The 17,169-nt window shown below is 36.1% G+C and overlaps 1 protein-coding gene across 2 annotated transcripts in view; it reads right to left on the bottom strand.

Annotated features, from left to right (window-relative positions):
• Positions 1 to 904: 904 nt before the first annotated feature.
• LOC123546794 (pyridine nucleotide-disulfide oxidoreductase domain-containing protein 2-like) overlaps positions 905 to 17,169 on the bottom strand; it is a 61,755-nt gene continuing 45,490 nt past the window's right edge. Inside the window, exons 14-17 of one of the 2 annotated variants that reach the window (XM_053551104.1) lie at positions 5,517 to 5,671; positions 3,962 to 4,068; positions 3,028 to 3,148; positions 905 to 1,356 (exon numbers count right to left, since the gene is read on the bottom strand). In XM_053551104.1, the coding sequence (XP_053407079.1) occupies positions 1,280 to 1,356; positions 3,028 to 3,148; positions 3,962 to 4,068; positions 5,517 to 5,671 (460 nt within the window). In that variant the 3' untranslated portion in view covers positions 905 to 1,279. The remainder of the gene's footprint in view (positions 1,357 to 3,027; positions 3,149 to 3,961; positions 4,069 to 5,516; positions 5,672 to 17,169) is intronic. The other variant, XM_053551105.1, reaches the window with a different exon arrangement.

Genomic DNA, 17,169 nt, shown 5'->3' with positions numbered 1-17,169 from the left:
GTTTGAAATTTATAAAGAAGTTCTATTTGTAAGTATTGTAAATAGAATTTAAACAAACGAGATATTTCTAGAAAACTGTAAAATGTATAGAAAGGCTCCTTACAGCGTAAATCATGCAGAGAAAATACAAAAAAAGAATTTAGCATAGTTGTAAAATATCAATTCTACATGTAACAAATACTCTTTCATGATGTTGGGTATTATAAAGTCACAGTATTTACCGTTACCGGTAATTTATTACAAATAAAATGAAAAAGATCACACCAACACACCAATGTTAAAGTCCATAAATTAACATGACCAAAACGAAAAAAAAAAAAAATTATTATGGGGCCTTTGTTTCACTGTTAAACATTGTTTCTGGAATAATATGGCTAGTGATATACCACTGGCTTTTTCAATCATTCTCACCCTTTTCAAATAACTAGAGTAGCCTAACTGACGTTCCATCTTGACAAACAAATTTATTTTTCACTTGTTCCTTAATTAAATAAACATGTATGAAATTTACTAACAATGTGTTAAACAGCTTTATTTTCAAATACAACTTAATGAGACTAATTAAAGATAAATGAATGTCAAGCACCTAAAGCACAAGTAAAGTCACTGAGTTATAACTTGCAAAAATGACTTCCAGGGATACAGTTTTTTTGAAGTTGCTATGTGAAAATTTGGAAACTTTGCATAATGTTTACAGTGAAATCATTTGAGCCATGCCATGAGAAAACCAACATGCGACCAGCATGGATCAAGACCCGTGCAGTCTGGTCAGGATCCATGCTGTTCGCTAACAGTTTCTCTAATTGCAATAGGCTTTGAAAGTGAACAGTAGGATCCTGACCAGACTGCATGGATGTGCAGGCTGGTCTGGATCCATGCTGGTCACAAATGCACTATGTTGGTTTTATCATGGCATGGCTCATTTCATGTCATTTGTATCAAATTTCGTGGGTTTGGTCAAAATGGCTTCTTTGTTGCAATATAAATTCATGGATTTCTACAGAAGATAAATACCAGTCAATGAGAATTTATTTTGTTGTTGGAATTTAATTTTGTGATTTTTTTCAGCAATACATGAAAATTAGTCCACCGGAAATGACTTCACCGTTTTTGACTAAGTAATAGTCAGCATCATTATCTGCATTGTTAAGAAAATGCAACCATGTCTATGAGCAGTAAATAACTGCCTAAATGTTGGTTCATATTCACATGTGTTTTTAATTTGCTAATTTTAGCTGAAAATTAAACTCTCACAAATATAACCGAATGTATGGTACATCTAGAGGTTTAAGCGCTTGCGATCTTCTATCACTGTCTGAGCAGCCAGTCTTCCGGCTGATCCCATCACACCTCCGCCTTAAAACATATCACAGACATTTTTAAGTACAATGTACTTACAGAATTTCAAGGTCAAACACAAGTTACCACTGCTATGATTAACTCTGAAATATCTTGTCAGAAAGATAATTATTCACCAAATACAGCAGTATATTGTGGGTTACACAAATAACTTGAAAAGGTCAATGACCTTCAAAGTGGAGCCAATAAATCTTTATAACTTAAGCTAATATAAAATCAAAATATTAAGGTAAATCGTGATTCAAATATGCTTAAAGGTTTCATCATAATCAAGTTAAAACTAGACCTATCAGGCTATCACTGAAGGTGATGAATGTACCCCCCGCACGCACTGACACAGTACATTGCAATTTGATGCACACTAGACTGCATAATTATGTGGACTGTAAGTATAAAGACTCTATGTATATAGTATAGTAACAAAAAACAAAGTCCCATAACTCTGCAGTATATTTATCTGAAAGGACCTAATGCGCACAAGATTGCATATGCAGACTGTTTGTATACAGTATATTAACAAAAAACAAAGTCCCATAACTGTGCAGAATTTTTTTCTGAAAGAACCTAACATGACCATGCACAACTAGGGTTACTACTGATCACTTGTGTTAAGTTTCATTAAATTGTGTGCATGGGTTCAGGAGATTATGCGCGCACAAGATTGCATATGCAGACTGTATGTACATGTATACAGTATAGTAACAAAAATCAAAGTCCCGTAACTCTGCAAATTTTTTTTCTGAAAGAACCTAACGTGCATCATGCACAAATACTGTTGTTACTGATCACTTGTGTGAAGTTTCAAAAAATTGTGTTGAGGGGATGAGGAGAGTTGGTGCGCACAAGATTGTCTACGTATACAGTAAAGTAACAAAAAACAAAGTCCCATAACTGTGCAAAAAAATTTCTGAAAGAACCTAACATGCATCATGCACAACTACTGTTGTTACTGATCACTTTTGTGAAGTTTCATTAAATTGTGTCAAGGGGATGAGGACAGTTGGTGCACACAAGATTGTGTCTATGTATATAGCATAGTAACAAAAAACAAAGTCCCATAACTCTGCAAAAATGTTTTCTGAAAGAACCTAACATGCGTCATGCACAACTACTGTTGTTACTGATCACTTTTGTGAAGTTTCATTAAATTGTGTCAAGGGGATGAGGAGAGTTGGTGCGCACAAGATTGCATAAAATTATGTAGACTGTATGTATACAGTATAGTAACAAAAATCCAAGTCCCGTAACTCTGCAATTTCTTTTTCTGAAAGAACCTAACATGCACCATGCACAACTACAGTTGTTACCAAACACTTGTGTGAAGTTTCATTAAATTGTGTCAAGGGGATGAGGAGAGTTGGTGCGCACAAGATTGTGTCTATGGACGGACAGACGGATGGACAGACAGACAACCTGAAACCCGTATAGCCCCCCTTACAACTTTGTCATCCACAGCCTTCAATACAAATATTATATCTTTTATAACAATTTTGTCATCCAAAACTTTCAAATTATAACAATTTAGTCACAAAAGACCTTTATTATGAATTCAATGTTACTATTATTTAGTTATCCAAAACCTTCAGTATTGGTTTGTCTTTATATAATAATTTAGTAATAAAAAGCCTTCAATATAAATTAATCTTGAATCAAGTAGGAAGGAGTTACCAGGATGAGCTCCACTTCCACACAGGTACAGCCGCGACAGAGGTGATCTGTAATTGCTGAGTACTGTAGTTGGTCTACTCATGTATAGTTGGTCCAGAGACATGGCTCCATGGAAAATATTCTGAAACACATCAACAACAGGCAAATACAAATCTTTTTATTTATTTAATCTTTAGCCTGCTGGTGGCAACTGATCTTGCCTTTGCAATCAGTGCAGACAAAGATCAGCCTACACATCCGTGCAGTCTGATCATGGTCTGCACTGTTCACTATTCAGTCAGAAGATTTTCAGTGAACACCCCCTTTGACTAATAAATGGTATTGCCCAAATCGAATGATGGACCAGTCCATTTTAGAAATTTAGCAGGCTAATGTTTTAATTGCTTGAATAGTATATATGAAGTATTACATCTGAAACAGGAACAGGCAGATAACCTTACTCCAGCATGTCTGATCTTTGAAACTTGTAGTGAATAAGCCAAAAGTAGACCAGAAAAGAATGTCAGGGAGGAATTAAGGCATACAGACAGACTCAGACTGAATGGACAAGAAAGGGTAAAAGAAATATGAGAGATTGAAGAAAGACCCAGTGAAGTTTGCAGAAGAGGGAGGAACATTTAAAGAAAGAGAGTGAGCAAAAGAGAGATTGAAATGGGTTAAAAAAAGTTTGAAGAGAAAGACTGAGAGAGGGGGATATCCTTTTTTAAAAGTAAGGAATTATCTCAACAATTTTCAAAAAATGTTTCCACTTGTAACCCTTATCTACAACACAAACGGTCCTCTTAAACAGATGCATATATACAAACATGCCCGTTTTTCCTTAACTGACCTACTCAATTGCAATAGTATATTGAAGGTGTACCTTGATTTTAATTGGTCATTACATAATGCTAATTTTCAATTTAGATTAAAAACAATGGTGATATATACATACCCCTCCTGTAAGCCCAAACACTGCTTCCAGATCTGGAGGTGTAAGAATATCCCTGCCAACAACACTATCTGTGAAGCCTGGAGCATATTGTTCTATACAGTCAAATACTGAAAAAGATGCCAAATACCGTAAAATCATTATATAAATATACTTATAATATACATATAAAACAGACTGTCAAACAATAATAACAGTTTTTGTCTTGTTTGTTTGTTTTGTGTTTAACACCATATTTCAACAGTATTTCAGTTATGTAATGGCAGGTAGTTAACCTAATCAGTGTTCCTGGATTCTCTGTACTAGTACAAACCTGTTCTCAGCAAGTAACTGTCAACTTCCCCACATTAATCCGAGGTGGAGATGACAAAATGATTTAAGGCACAATGAATTTTATCAAATCATCATTGAGAACATATGCCCAACTGGGGGATCTGACTAACACTCCGTGATCCTTAGACCTGCACTCTCCCTACTGAGCTAAGCTGGCAGGTTTTAATGGTCTTTGTGTATTCAAGTAAGAGATATTTTTTTTATCTCAAATTATACTATATGGAAACACAGTAGATAGCAGCTACTCAAAATTTGTGAAAAAAAAATGATATGAAAACTGAACTAAAGAACAAAATCACAACTTGAAAAGGCTCATTACAGATTTTTATTTCAAAATCGAAGTAAACACGTTAAGACTTCGTAATGACTTATGCTAATTTACATTTAATTTATAGCTTAAACAATCTTCAGCAATACAATAAGAGCAAAATGTAATTGTAAAGAATACTGCATAATATCTTTGTATTTCATGGAAGATTAGTATCTGTAGATTTTGAAGTTGTGTTTATCCAAAAGTCAACCCCAATAAACAAATACAATTCCACATTTTTGTCGAGCCCGCTTGCCATGAGCTTGATATAGCTGTCACTTTTGGCAGGTCAGTGTATGTCCGTGCGTGTGTCCATCCGATTTTGTCTGGACCATAACTTTGACATGCATGGACCAATCTTATTTGTATTTGGCACGAATGTTTACCTAAATGAAAAGGAGTGTTATGGGCAAACCCCATGTTCCTATCTCAAAGGTCAAGGTCATAGTTGGAGGTCAAACTGAAGTTTTTCCAGAGCATTTCTTCTTCATGCATGGTGGGATTTTGATATAATTTGGCATGAATGTTCACCATTATGAGACAGTGTCATGTGTGAGAACCAGGTCCCTAGGTCTAAGGTTAGAGGCCAAAGGTACTGGCAGGCTTGACATCCTGCCCGTGGGCATGCAGAATGTATTTCTAGTTATTTTTTAATACATAATCAACCAAAATGATGCCCCATCAAATTAGCCTTTCTGACTAAAACAACGCAGTTCTAAACATATTAAATGTAACCATGGAATTTAAATGCAGACTGAATGAAACCATGAAACTTATGCCAATAAATCAAATGATTTCACAACATCTAGAAAGGCTTGAACCTGAAGCACTTACAGACTGAATGACTATCACTTTATCTATCACCTTAAATTTATTCACCATCCAAATTTTGTGCAGGCATATATATGTACTAACCTGTGTCTGCATATGCATTCTTATTTTTCTCATCCCACGTCTGTCCGTCTGCCAGATTGTATGGTGTATACTGTGTAAACAGCAACACCACATGGTGTCCGGGTGGGGCCAGAGTAGGGTCCAGGCTTGATGGAATAGTCATCTCAATCATAGGGCTGGAAGAACAAAAATATGGAATAAATCATTAAATTTGCTCAAGTTTAAAGTTTCTCTGTAATTCTGTTGTTTTTTTTTTTAAAAATAAAATTCAGTAGTAACAAAGTTATCAAAATTTAAATGAGGTATAAAAAGTGGAAATTAATCAATAATAATTTGAGATAAAGTATGTTCCCTTATTCATATTACCAACCATCAATACTTCAAGCTCCACCTGATTTTATCTATAGTCCATTTTATTTGACCTGGTAGGGCGGAGTTAATCTCTGACTTATGCAAATAACGGTAATCTCAAAAAACAAGCAAAATAGGTTGAGCAATATAACTGTTTAATTCTGTAATCTCCAGTAACCAATGACTAAAATTCAACGTTACATTGGTTACATGTACTAAATATCCTTCACAATAATGTAGTGGACCGTCGCGAAACCACGCCCCGCCAGGTCAAACAAAATGCACTATAAACATACTGACATAGAGGGCTATTTACAAAACAAATCTATCCCATCCACCCAGAGGAAACTGGGTGTGTAGTTTTCAGTCTCAGGTACACTATGACAATAAGTTATGAACTAAAGATTTGACCAACAAAAGAATAAGGGTCATAAACTGATCACTAATAACTAGCCAATAGTCTGACATAGAACCATCTAAGATCCAATCCACAGGAAATCATTTTCACCATGAAATGCCATTGTGACCTTGACCTTTTGATGAAATGACTTCCAATACAACACCAGTCATTTTCCGGCAATGACAATCATCCTGTAGTGTGGCAGCTGCAGACCATAGCATCTGCCACTTACTGGTCAAAATCTGTTTTTAGACTCGAGGTCACAGTGACATTGAACTTTAACATTATTAACTACTGACCTACTCAGAACATTAGGGGATCAATGATTCTACTGGCTGCAAGCAAGCATCAATTGAAGCTTAAAACGGGCAGCATTCCCAACATACTGACCCTTAAACTCCACATGGGCTGATTCTACTGACAACAGGCAATCATCCTATGATGTAGGAGCTGTTGGCTTTAGTGACCACACAAAATTAATCAGAAACTGTATTCAGTCTCAAGGTCATTTGAGCGCATGACCTTTTACCTACCATCCCCAAAAATTCTGGGCCATGTACTGGCCCAGGCAATTATCTGTAAGAATTTTGACAACAATAAACCTGAACTTTATTTACTACTAATTAATTATAAAGGGTTTACAAACAGACAAGACAGAACTGCAGAACACAGACTATACCCCTCTTCTTTCATCAGGAGTATAAAAGGGGAGAAAATTTTGCAGGTATTGTATCTTGCACTTTCTCTATTTGCCATCTATCACTATGTCAAGTGTCATAACATCTGCATCAGTATTTCCAAAGAGCTCCGAGTCACTGCCAAATCAAAACAATTTTTCAATGTGGCAGTGGTTGGGAGTTGGGGCGTTTGTGCAGAGGCAGTAACGAAATACGTAGGAACAAAAAGTACAAAAAGTTTGTTTTTACATCATAAATAAAGACTCCTCAAATCTTCTCAACTGCACCAACCTATATTCCAAGTTCAAAGTTAATACCTTAAATACTGGTAACTTTAAGGTGTGCCCTGGACACAAAATACAGGATAGATTTGACATTTAAACTCAATCTGTAATCTTGGCCTTTGACCTACTGACCCGAGTTCATGCACTCTGCACATTGTCTCAACATTACCTACCTACATACCACTAGTTTGAAGTCAATACCTTAGTTGTATGGTTATTAACTTATGCTCTGGACTCAAAATATGTTGGGCAGATTTGACCTTGCTGCAACCGTGTTTGACCTCTCAACCTGGTTCATTTGCTCTGCTTATCACCTCATCAACACCTATTCATATGCCATGATTGAAGTCAATATGGTGAATGGTTATTAAGTTTATAATACTCCAGACATAAAATCTGATGCAAAAATTTGGCCTATGAGCTCCATTAGTGACCAACTTTGACCTACTGACCTGATTCATATGTCATGACACCACCTACATAATATGCCTAGTTTAATGCCAATGTCTTGAATACTTTATTACTTTATGCTCTGCACACAATAATGAGGGATCTGAGCTCCACTTGTGGTCTTCTCCTTTTATTTACTCACCTTGTTATGTACTCTGCACATCAACTTATCACCTCTAACCTTTATGACAAGTTTAAGGTCAATACCTTAAATGGTTAATAAGTTATGCTCTGGACACAAAATATGATGGACAGATCTCGATGTACATGCCATCACATACCCATTTTTCCAACTAAAGAAGTAAGCATGGTAGAATTTTCGTTCTTTAAATCCCTTAAATAAATTCATATTATAAGAATATAGCCTTGACAAGAAGACAGACAAACGAGCAAGACAAAATGTCCGGATATGGACAGACAGATGGATGGATGGAGTCTCAGAGTGGTTACTGTTGCATTTCTTCCAAATAGCAGGGCCATCCAGATAACAACAAGCAGATAGCGTTCAAAATTTTCTGACTGAAGCACTAATCTCACCATATTGCTTGACACTGACGTCATTTTTAAAAGTCAAGGTTTGATTCTACACTCAAGAAGTGATAGAGGATATTAGGTAGATTTACAGTTTTTAATCTGATACCCAGCTGAATTTAACCTTTGCCCTCCAACAAAAGTCAGTTTGCAGCTGAAAGCTCTAAAAAAGGAAATACTATACTACACAGATGACATTACATATATTTTCTGTTATTTGACATCTTTTTTTAAAGAAGATCTAGATCATTTATCACACATACCGGTACTTAATTATAAGGGCTGTTACAAAAGAATCCATAGCAAAATTTGCTCCACAGTAAGTTAAATGATGCTAATGATGTTTTCTATTTGACCTCTAAGTGAATGTCACCACCACCTTTCAGATTTGACTTGTAATGGTCATGCAAATATAAAACTTACTTATTGCCAGGGCCAAGACTGCATGTGATTATACATGGGAGTAATCATATTTGCAAGGCAGCCTACCCCCACCCCCCCCCCCCCACACACACACACAAGGATAGGGGAAACACTTTATCTCATTAAAAATGGTTGAAGCATAAACTTTTTTGTAGTATTCTCTTCCTTCAATCCAGATGTACCAGAAATACACAGTTTTCAGCAGTTCTGGAAAAAAACTCTTGCGATAATGCTTGCATATCATAACTGTACTCTACCATTCATTCATATCTGGTCTGATATATTACAATATGACCTTTATTGACCCTTTTTTCACAGACAGAACTTTTAGTTGATAATTTTGTCAATCTATTATTGTAATATTATTAACAAGAACCATTAGCCTGTGACAATGACAAAATTGGAAGGACTGCTGTATCACAAGTACATGTATAATCAAACACATTAATGAATTACATTTAATTGCCTCAAAATTTCTTTTTATCATAATTTTATTTGTTAAATTATCTTCCAATTGACATATACATAATAATAAATAATTATCTTCTAATGGTACAAGACAATATTGTGTATCATAGGCACAAGAACAGCATAAATCACTTTTGAATTACTATATAAGAAACAATAGGTATTATATCCATTCATAACCAGTCTGTATTACAGGTTTAAAGCTGCATGCGGCCAGATTCAAGTCAAATGTTGTTGTTGTTTTTAATTTAAAAAAGGCTTTCATTAGTTAGATATTGCAAAAAAAAAAAAGACAAATATTTAGTGATTCTGTGCATTTTCAAAATTTCTATCTCTAAAAAAATCTCTCTATTTAATATCAACAAATGTGTAAAAAATTCTCAAAATCAGTAGTCACAAAAAATGAAAATATACCAAAGTATATATCTAGGTGTTTTTTCTTTTTTATATCATTTACATAAAATATCTACTTTAATAAATATTACTGGGTTATCTTTTTCAATATCTTTTATCAATATCTTTTATAAATTGCTATCAGTTTAAATGTTTTGGTAATCCTAGGATTCATCTCTTACATGTGCTTAAAAAATAATTTCAAAAATGTTTTACATGTAATAGCTCTTTTCGCTTTCAAATCATCCGGATAATTATAATCTCTGTTATCAATTACCCAGTGTGTTTCCACTATAAATTATGATTTATCTAGCAACAGAGCGTACACATCATTAGCTCTCTATATGAGCCGCGCCAGGGGAAAACCAACATAGTGACTTTGCGACCAGCATGGATCCAGACCAGCCTGCGCATCCGCACAGTCTGGTCAGGATACATGCTGTTCGCTTTCAAAGCCTACTGCAATTAGAGACACTGTCAGCGAACAGCATGGATCCTGACCAGACTGCGTGGATGCGCAGGCTGGTCTGGATCCATGCTGGTCGCAAATGCACTATGTTGGTTTACTCATGGTGTGGCTCATATAAGGTATCAAACCTGCACGATAACTCAAACTATAATAATGTTTGATAATTATGATATTTCTTCATTAAAATGTTTCATTAATACAGAAAATGCTTTTGTATAACATTACAGTATATATATGCACTTAACTTCTATCACTGACAACCTTTTTGAGTTCAATGATGCATGAGAACCATAACAATCACACTATAATACATGAATATAAACATGCTATCGTTTAAATTATCCTGGGGGAGTAGTACATTGACTTTTTCCTCCACCTGGTTAAAACTACCTTGACTGTTGATTATTTCAGTAATATGATACATGTATTACGATTTAGCATTTTAAGAGTGATATATTTTTAAAACTAAATGACTTACTTTTCATAAAAGTACTGGGCGAATTCTATAAGTATGGATATTTGCCACACATTATTTCGTAGGTTATAACTGATATAAATAGTGTCCCAAAAATGTGGTTTTGATTCAATGTTTTGCAGTAACTATTGTGTTTTGTATTTTAGTTTGACTCTGGTACTTGGAATAGCAAAATGGTTAAAATATTAGAATGTTGCAATTCAATACCGACTGAATGACTCAAACATTTCAGCCAATTCAAACAAGTTTCATTTCAATATCTTCACCCAAACAAAAGTTATTTAACAGAAATGATCATCCACACACACACAAAAAAAAATAATTTTAAGTCAACAAAAAATCTTTACCAGGCAGAGATATGTCAAAATACACCTAAAATTCTGAGGTATCTTCCATGTTGTACCATAGAAAAGTAGTCTCCATATCATAAACAAGAGGGCCATGATGGCCCTATATCTCTCACCTGTTATCATTGCACTTGAGGACAAGAAGGTCCTCAGAAAAAATATCTAAGTCCAAAGGACAGGAACAACAAAGGGAAGAAATTTAACCAAAAAGAAAAAAAATCTTAAAAGGTACAGATATTTCAAAATACACCTAAAAATTGGAGGTACCATCCATGTTGTACCACAGAAAAGTGGTCTCGGTTTTTCCCTACAGCCAATAATAAAAAAGTTACTCAAAATAAGCTATTTATAGTAACGTAAAATGGAAGTAATTAAAAAGAAAATTATTGTAAGTGAACAAAAGAAGGATCTGCCAAATAAATCTGTTGACATAAATGAAATTTCAGATCAGTATCTTCATTAGTTACGGAGATATACCCATTTTAATTTGAAATAAAGGGAGGTAATTTGACATAAAATCAGTTAATAGTTATCTACCCTGATTGGCTCAGTCCAACTAATGACAATAATGAAATTTCAAATAAGTCCTATAAGTACTTACTGATATAAATCCATTTTGATTACAATCAGGGGAGGTAATCAGATATAAAATAACTCTGGAACCTACAATTAGATCTGATTTGTCATGGAATCCAAGATTTATAGTTGTTGAAGATATTTTGGAAGTTTGTATCAAATAAAACCATAAACGAAGTTTCTATATGGCTGCAAAAGCCAAAATAGCCAATTTTGGACCTTCAAGGGGCCATAACTCTGGAACCCTTGATGGAATCTGGCCAGTTCAAGAAAGGAACCAAGATCTTGTGGAGATACAAGTTGTGTGCAAGTTTGGTTAAAATCAAATCATAAATGAAGTTGCTATTGTGCAGACAAGGTCAAAATAGCTAATTTTGGCCCTTTCAGGGGGCCATAACTCTTGAACCCATTACGGGATCTGGCCGGTTCAACAAAGGAACTGAGATCTTATGGCAACACAAGTTTTCTGCAAGTTTGATTAAATTCAAATCATAAATGAAGCTGCTATTGTGCAGACAAGGTCAAAATAGCTAATTCTGGCCCTTTCAGGGGCCATAACTCTGGAACCCATAATGGAATCTAGCCAGTTCAAGAAAGGAACCAAGATCTTATAGTGATACAAGTTCTGTGCAAGTTTGGTTAAATCAAATCGTAAATGAAGCTGCTATTGTGCAGACAAGGTCAAAATAGCTAATTCTGGCCCTTTCAGGGGCCAAAACTCTGGAACCCATAATTTGATCTGGCCAGTTCAACAAAGGAACCAAGATCTTATGGTGATACAAGTTGTGTGCCAGTTTGGTAAAAATCAAATCATAAATAAAGCTGCTATTGTGCAGACAAGGTCAAAATGGCTGATTTTGGCCCTTTCAGGGGCCATAACTCTGGAACCCATAATGGGATCTGGCCAGTTCAAGGAAGGAACCGAGATCTTATGGTGATACAAGTTGTGTGCAAGTTTGGTTAAAATAAAATCTTAAATGAAACCACTATCGTGTAGACAAGAAATTGTTGACGGACGGACAGACACACGACGGACGAAGGGTGATCACAAAAGCTCACCTTGTCACTATGTGACAGGTGAGCTAAAAACAAGAGCTGTCACTATTGGTGACAAACACCCCCAAAGTAGGCCCAAGAATGGCAGAGTTGTATGTGCAAAAAAATCACATATCATTTTGTGACCTTGACCTTGACCTAAGAGGCCCGTGTCATAAGCGTGACATATCTTCTCAATATGGTTAACATTTGTGTCAAATTATTTTCAAACCCCTTGCTAAATTGCAGAGTTATGGAACAGACAAGAAACACTTTTGACTTCTAAGTGTGACCTTGACCTTGGATCTAGGGGTCTGGGTCTTGCGAATGACACCTCATCTCATTATAGGGAACATTTATGCCAAGTAATTTCAAAATCCTTTCATCAATGGCAGAGTTATGGACCAGACAAGAAACAGACCATGTTAACCTTTGACCTCTAAGTGTGACCTTGAGCTTGGAGCTAGGGGTCTTGGTCTTGCTCATGACATGTCGTCTCATTATGAGGAACATTTATGCCATGTTATTTCAAAATCCCTTGATGAATGGCAGAGTTATAGACCGGACACGAAACAAAAATGTTAACCTTGGACTTCTAAGTGTGACCTTGATCTTGGAGCTAGGGGTCTGGGTCTTGTGCATGACACATCGTCTTATTATGGTAAACATTTATGCCAAGTTATCTCAAAATCTCTTCATGGATTTGGCAGAGTTATGGACCAGACACGAAACAGACCATGTTAACCTTTGACCTGTAAGTGTGACCTTGACCTTGGAGCTAGGGGTCTGGGTCTTGTGCATGACATGTCGTCTCATTATGGTGAATATTTATGCCAAGTTATTTCAAAATCCCTTTATGAATGGAAGAGTTACAGCCCAGACAAGAATTTACCGGACTCACACACGGATGCACGCAAGCACGGACAGACAGACAGTGCAATTTTAATATGCCCACCTTTGGGGGGCATAAATTTTTTTAACTCCACAGAAAAGGGATCTGCCAGATATAACAAGAGCACCGCCTTGCGGGTGCTGACGCTCATCTGATTTTTTTTGTATAATAGAAATATTGTCCTACCCATGATTTTCTAAGTCTAAAAAGGGCCATCACTCTTGCAAAAAGCAGGATAGAGTTATGTTTCTTGATGTACAGTGTCCACTTATGATGGTGAAAAACTGTTGCAAGTTTTAAAGCAATAGCTTTGATAGTTTATGAGAAAAGTTGACTTAAACATAATATTCAACCAAGAAAATGATTTTTCTAAGTCCAAAAGGGGCAATAATTATTGCAAAAAGCAGGATGGAGTTATGTTGCTTGCTGTACAGGGTCAGCTTATGAAGGTGAACAAGAGTTGCAAGTTTTAAAGCAATAGCTTTGATAGTTTAAGAGAAAAAGTTGACCGAAACATAAAACTTAACCAAAAAATCTGATATTTTCTAAGTCCAAAAGGGGCCATAAATCTTGCAAAAAGCAGGATGGAGTTATGTTTCTTGCTGTACAGAGTCAGCTTATGATGGTGAACAAGTGTTGCAAGTTTTAAAGGAATAGCTTTGATAGTTTAGGATAAAAGCTGACCTAAACATAAAACTTAACCAAGAAAACTGATTTTCTAAGTCCAAAAGGGGCAATAATTCTTGCAAAAAGCAAGATGGAGTTATGATTCTTGATATACAGGGTCTGCTTATGATGGTGAACAAGTATTCCAAGTTTCAAAGCAAAAGCTTTGATAGTTTAGGAGAAAAGTTGACCTAAACATAAAACTTAACCAAGAAATCTGATATTTTCTAAGTGTAAAAGGGGCCATAAATCTTGCAAAAAGCAAGATGGAGTTATGTTTCTTGCTATACAGGGTCAGCTTATGATGGTGAACAAGTATTTCAAGTTTCAAAGCAATAGCTTTGATCGTTTAGGAGAAAAGCTGACCTAAACATAAAACTTAACCAGGCAACGCCGACGCCGACGCCGACAACCGCTCAAGTGATGACAATAACTCATCATTTTTTTTCAAAAAATCAGATGAGCTAAAAAAGATTGATCAATGCATGTCAAAGTTATGGCCTAAGATCTTATATGACCTTTGACTCTGAAGTGTGACCTTGATCTCTGAAATAGGGGCCTAGACTTTATCTTACTGAGCCAAAATATATACAAATAAAACTGCTTTATGTATGGGAATGTCACAGCCCAGACAAGCTCTAAAATGATCTTCGATCCCTAAGTTTGACCTTGACATTTGAGATAGGGACCTGGCCGGGGTTTGTGCGTGATGTTCCGTCTCATAGAAATGAACATATTTATTGCCATTTAAAAACAAAATTAGTCCATATATCAAAGTTAAAGCCCGGACTAGCTCTAAAATGACCTTTGACCACTAATTAAGACCTTGACCTTTGAGATAGGAACCTGGGTTTGCGCATGACACTCTGTCTCATGGAGGGTAACATTCATTCCAAATATAAACAAGACTCCTTTATATGCATGTCAAAGTTATGGTCCAGACAAGATCTGACATGACCTTTGACCTCCAAGTGTGACTTTGACCCTTGAGATAGGAAACTGGGGTTTGCGCATGACATTCCATCTCATTGTGGTAAACATTCATGCCAAATATAAACAATGCATGTCAAAGCTATTGGCTGGATAAAAAAATATGGACAGACGCAAGCACTTATGCACTAATGCACATACACCAAACAGCTATTCGGACAACTATGTCTTCGTTTTCACAAACAGGCTCGTAAAAAACCAATGGGGAGAGCCCCCGTGTTGTGAGTTAGACCCAAGGTCAAGGCATACGCTCTTCTAGATGATTTGATAGAAGACACTGTGTCTGAGATCCTCCTCCTCCACCTCTGAATCATGAGAAGTACTTGGCATTTACTTCTGGAGAACAGATTTGTATTGGTACAGACTCAAGGAACACTGGTTATTATTGCCCACCATTACATAAATGAAATACTCTTAACATTTGATAAATGGTGCTTAACCCAAACAATTCAAAAACAACACAGTACCCGGAGCCCAAGGGTTAAATCAGAGGTGTATGGAAGAAAACTTTAGAGAAAAAGATTGGTGGGAGGTGTGAGAGTGGGAAATGGTTGGGGGAGGGGGGAAGCAGGGTGTGTGTGTGTGTGTGTGTGTGTGTATGTGGTGGTGACAGGATATTAAAAGACAAGAAACTAAATGAAAAAAAAATGTGGGGGAGGGCGTAAATGGTGTGTGTGTGGAGGGGTGGGGGGTGCAGTGTAGTTTGTTGCAGTCTGCACATTGTCTCATCACCATCTGCCTATATTCCAAGTTTCAAGTCAATACCTTAAACATTTTTTTAAGTTATGACTTGGACATTAATTATGACAGGCAGATTTGACTGTGACCCTGATCTTGACCTACCCCACTGGTTCATGCACTCTTCACATCATCTCACTCTTCACATCACCACCTACTTATATAATAAGTTTGAAGTCAGTCTTTTGAGCGGTTAATAAGTTATGCTTCTGATGCTAAATATGAAAATCGGATTTAACCTTTGAGCTCAATTTGTGACCTGACATTTCACCTACAATGAACCAGGTTCATGTTCTCTGCACATTGTCTCATTAACCTACCTACATGCCAAGTTTGAAGTCAATATCTTGAATTGTTAGTAAGTTATGCTCCAGACACGATATATAAGGGACTGTTTTGACTTTTAAGCTCAATTTGTGATGTTGACCTTTGACCTACACAGCCAGTTCAAGCACTCTGCACATGGTGTCATCGCTATCTACCTAAATGGCAAGTTTAAAGTAAATACCTTCAATGTTATGAAGTAATTCACCAGACACGAATTATGACAGATGGATGGATGCACACACACGCCATTACATAATACGTCCGGTTTTTCCAAAACAGGCATATAAAAATGAATCTTACTTAACGCTTGTTGAAAATAAATTAGCAGAAAATTAAACTTGTTCAACATGCAAACATCAATATCTGCAAATATATAGTGAATAAAGACAATGTACATTTATAAATTATATCGTATGTCCCAGTGTTTAAGGACCATTAGGAATTGCATTTAGCAAAGGTAGGTATAGAGGGGGTGGAATTCTTGCCAATTCCTAATTTTTTTCATTATCTTTTTTAATTTGTTTTTGTTACTTTTTCATTTGATGAAAAAATAATAGCACTTCTCTTATCTATGGAATAGAAAACTAGAGTAAAGAGGGAATTTTAATGAATTTTGTGTTTTTAGCGCATGTTTAAAGTGGGATGGAGGTACAGAGGCCATTCATACTGGGCTATACCATAATGAAGAAATCACTTTTTATGTCAGGCAATGATAGTGAGGTAAAGTATTGCAAATAGCTTGAGGAAATGTTCTGTATTATTCCAATCCTTATGCCTTGTGTCCATAGAAACTATGTAACAGCATGGTTATTTACTTGGAAACTTTGCTCTCGCATGCTAATATCAATTATCATTCACGTAAAATCATGTAAACGTCTACAGGTAAAATCAATTCTCAACAAAGTGTCATTTTTTTCAAGGAAACAATCTTTCAATGAACCAGATAATAAAAACATTTTCATTTTCTTGGCCAAAGGTCACATTACATTTTTGTTGTTGAATTTAATGTCGCACTGACACATGATAGGTCATATGGCGAATTTCCAGCTTTTAATGGTGGAGGTAGACCCCAGGTGCCCCTCCGTGCATTATTTCATCGCGAGTAGGCACCTGAGTAGAACCACCGACCTTCCATAAGCCAGTTGGATGGCTTCCTCACATGAAGAATTCAACGCCCCGAGT

The sequence above is a fragment of the Mercenaria mercenaria genome, chromosome 9, assembly GCF_021730395.1.
Source record: "Mercenaria mercenaria strain notata chromosome 9, MADL_Memer_1, whole genome shotgun sequence".
Classification (NCBI taxonomy): domain Eukaryota; kingdom Metazoa; phylum Mollusca; class Bivalvia; order Venerida; family Veneridae; genus Mercenaria; species Mercenaria mercenaria.
The sequence above is the reverse complement of the archived record's forward strand: the minus strand, read 5'-3'. Positions and strand labels throughout refer to the sequence as shown.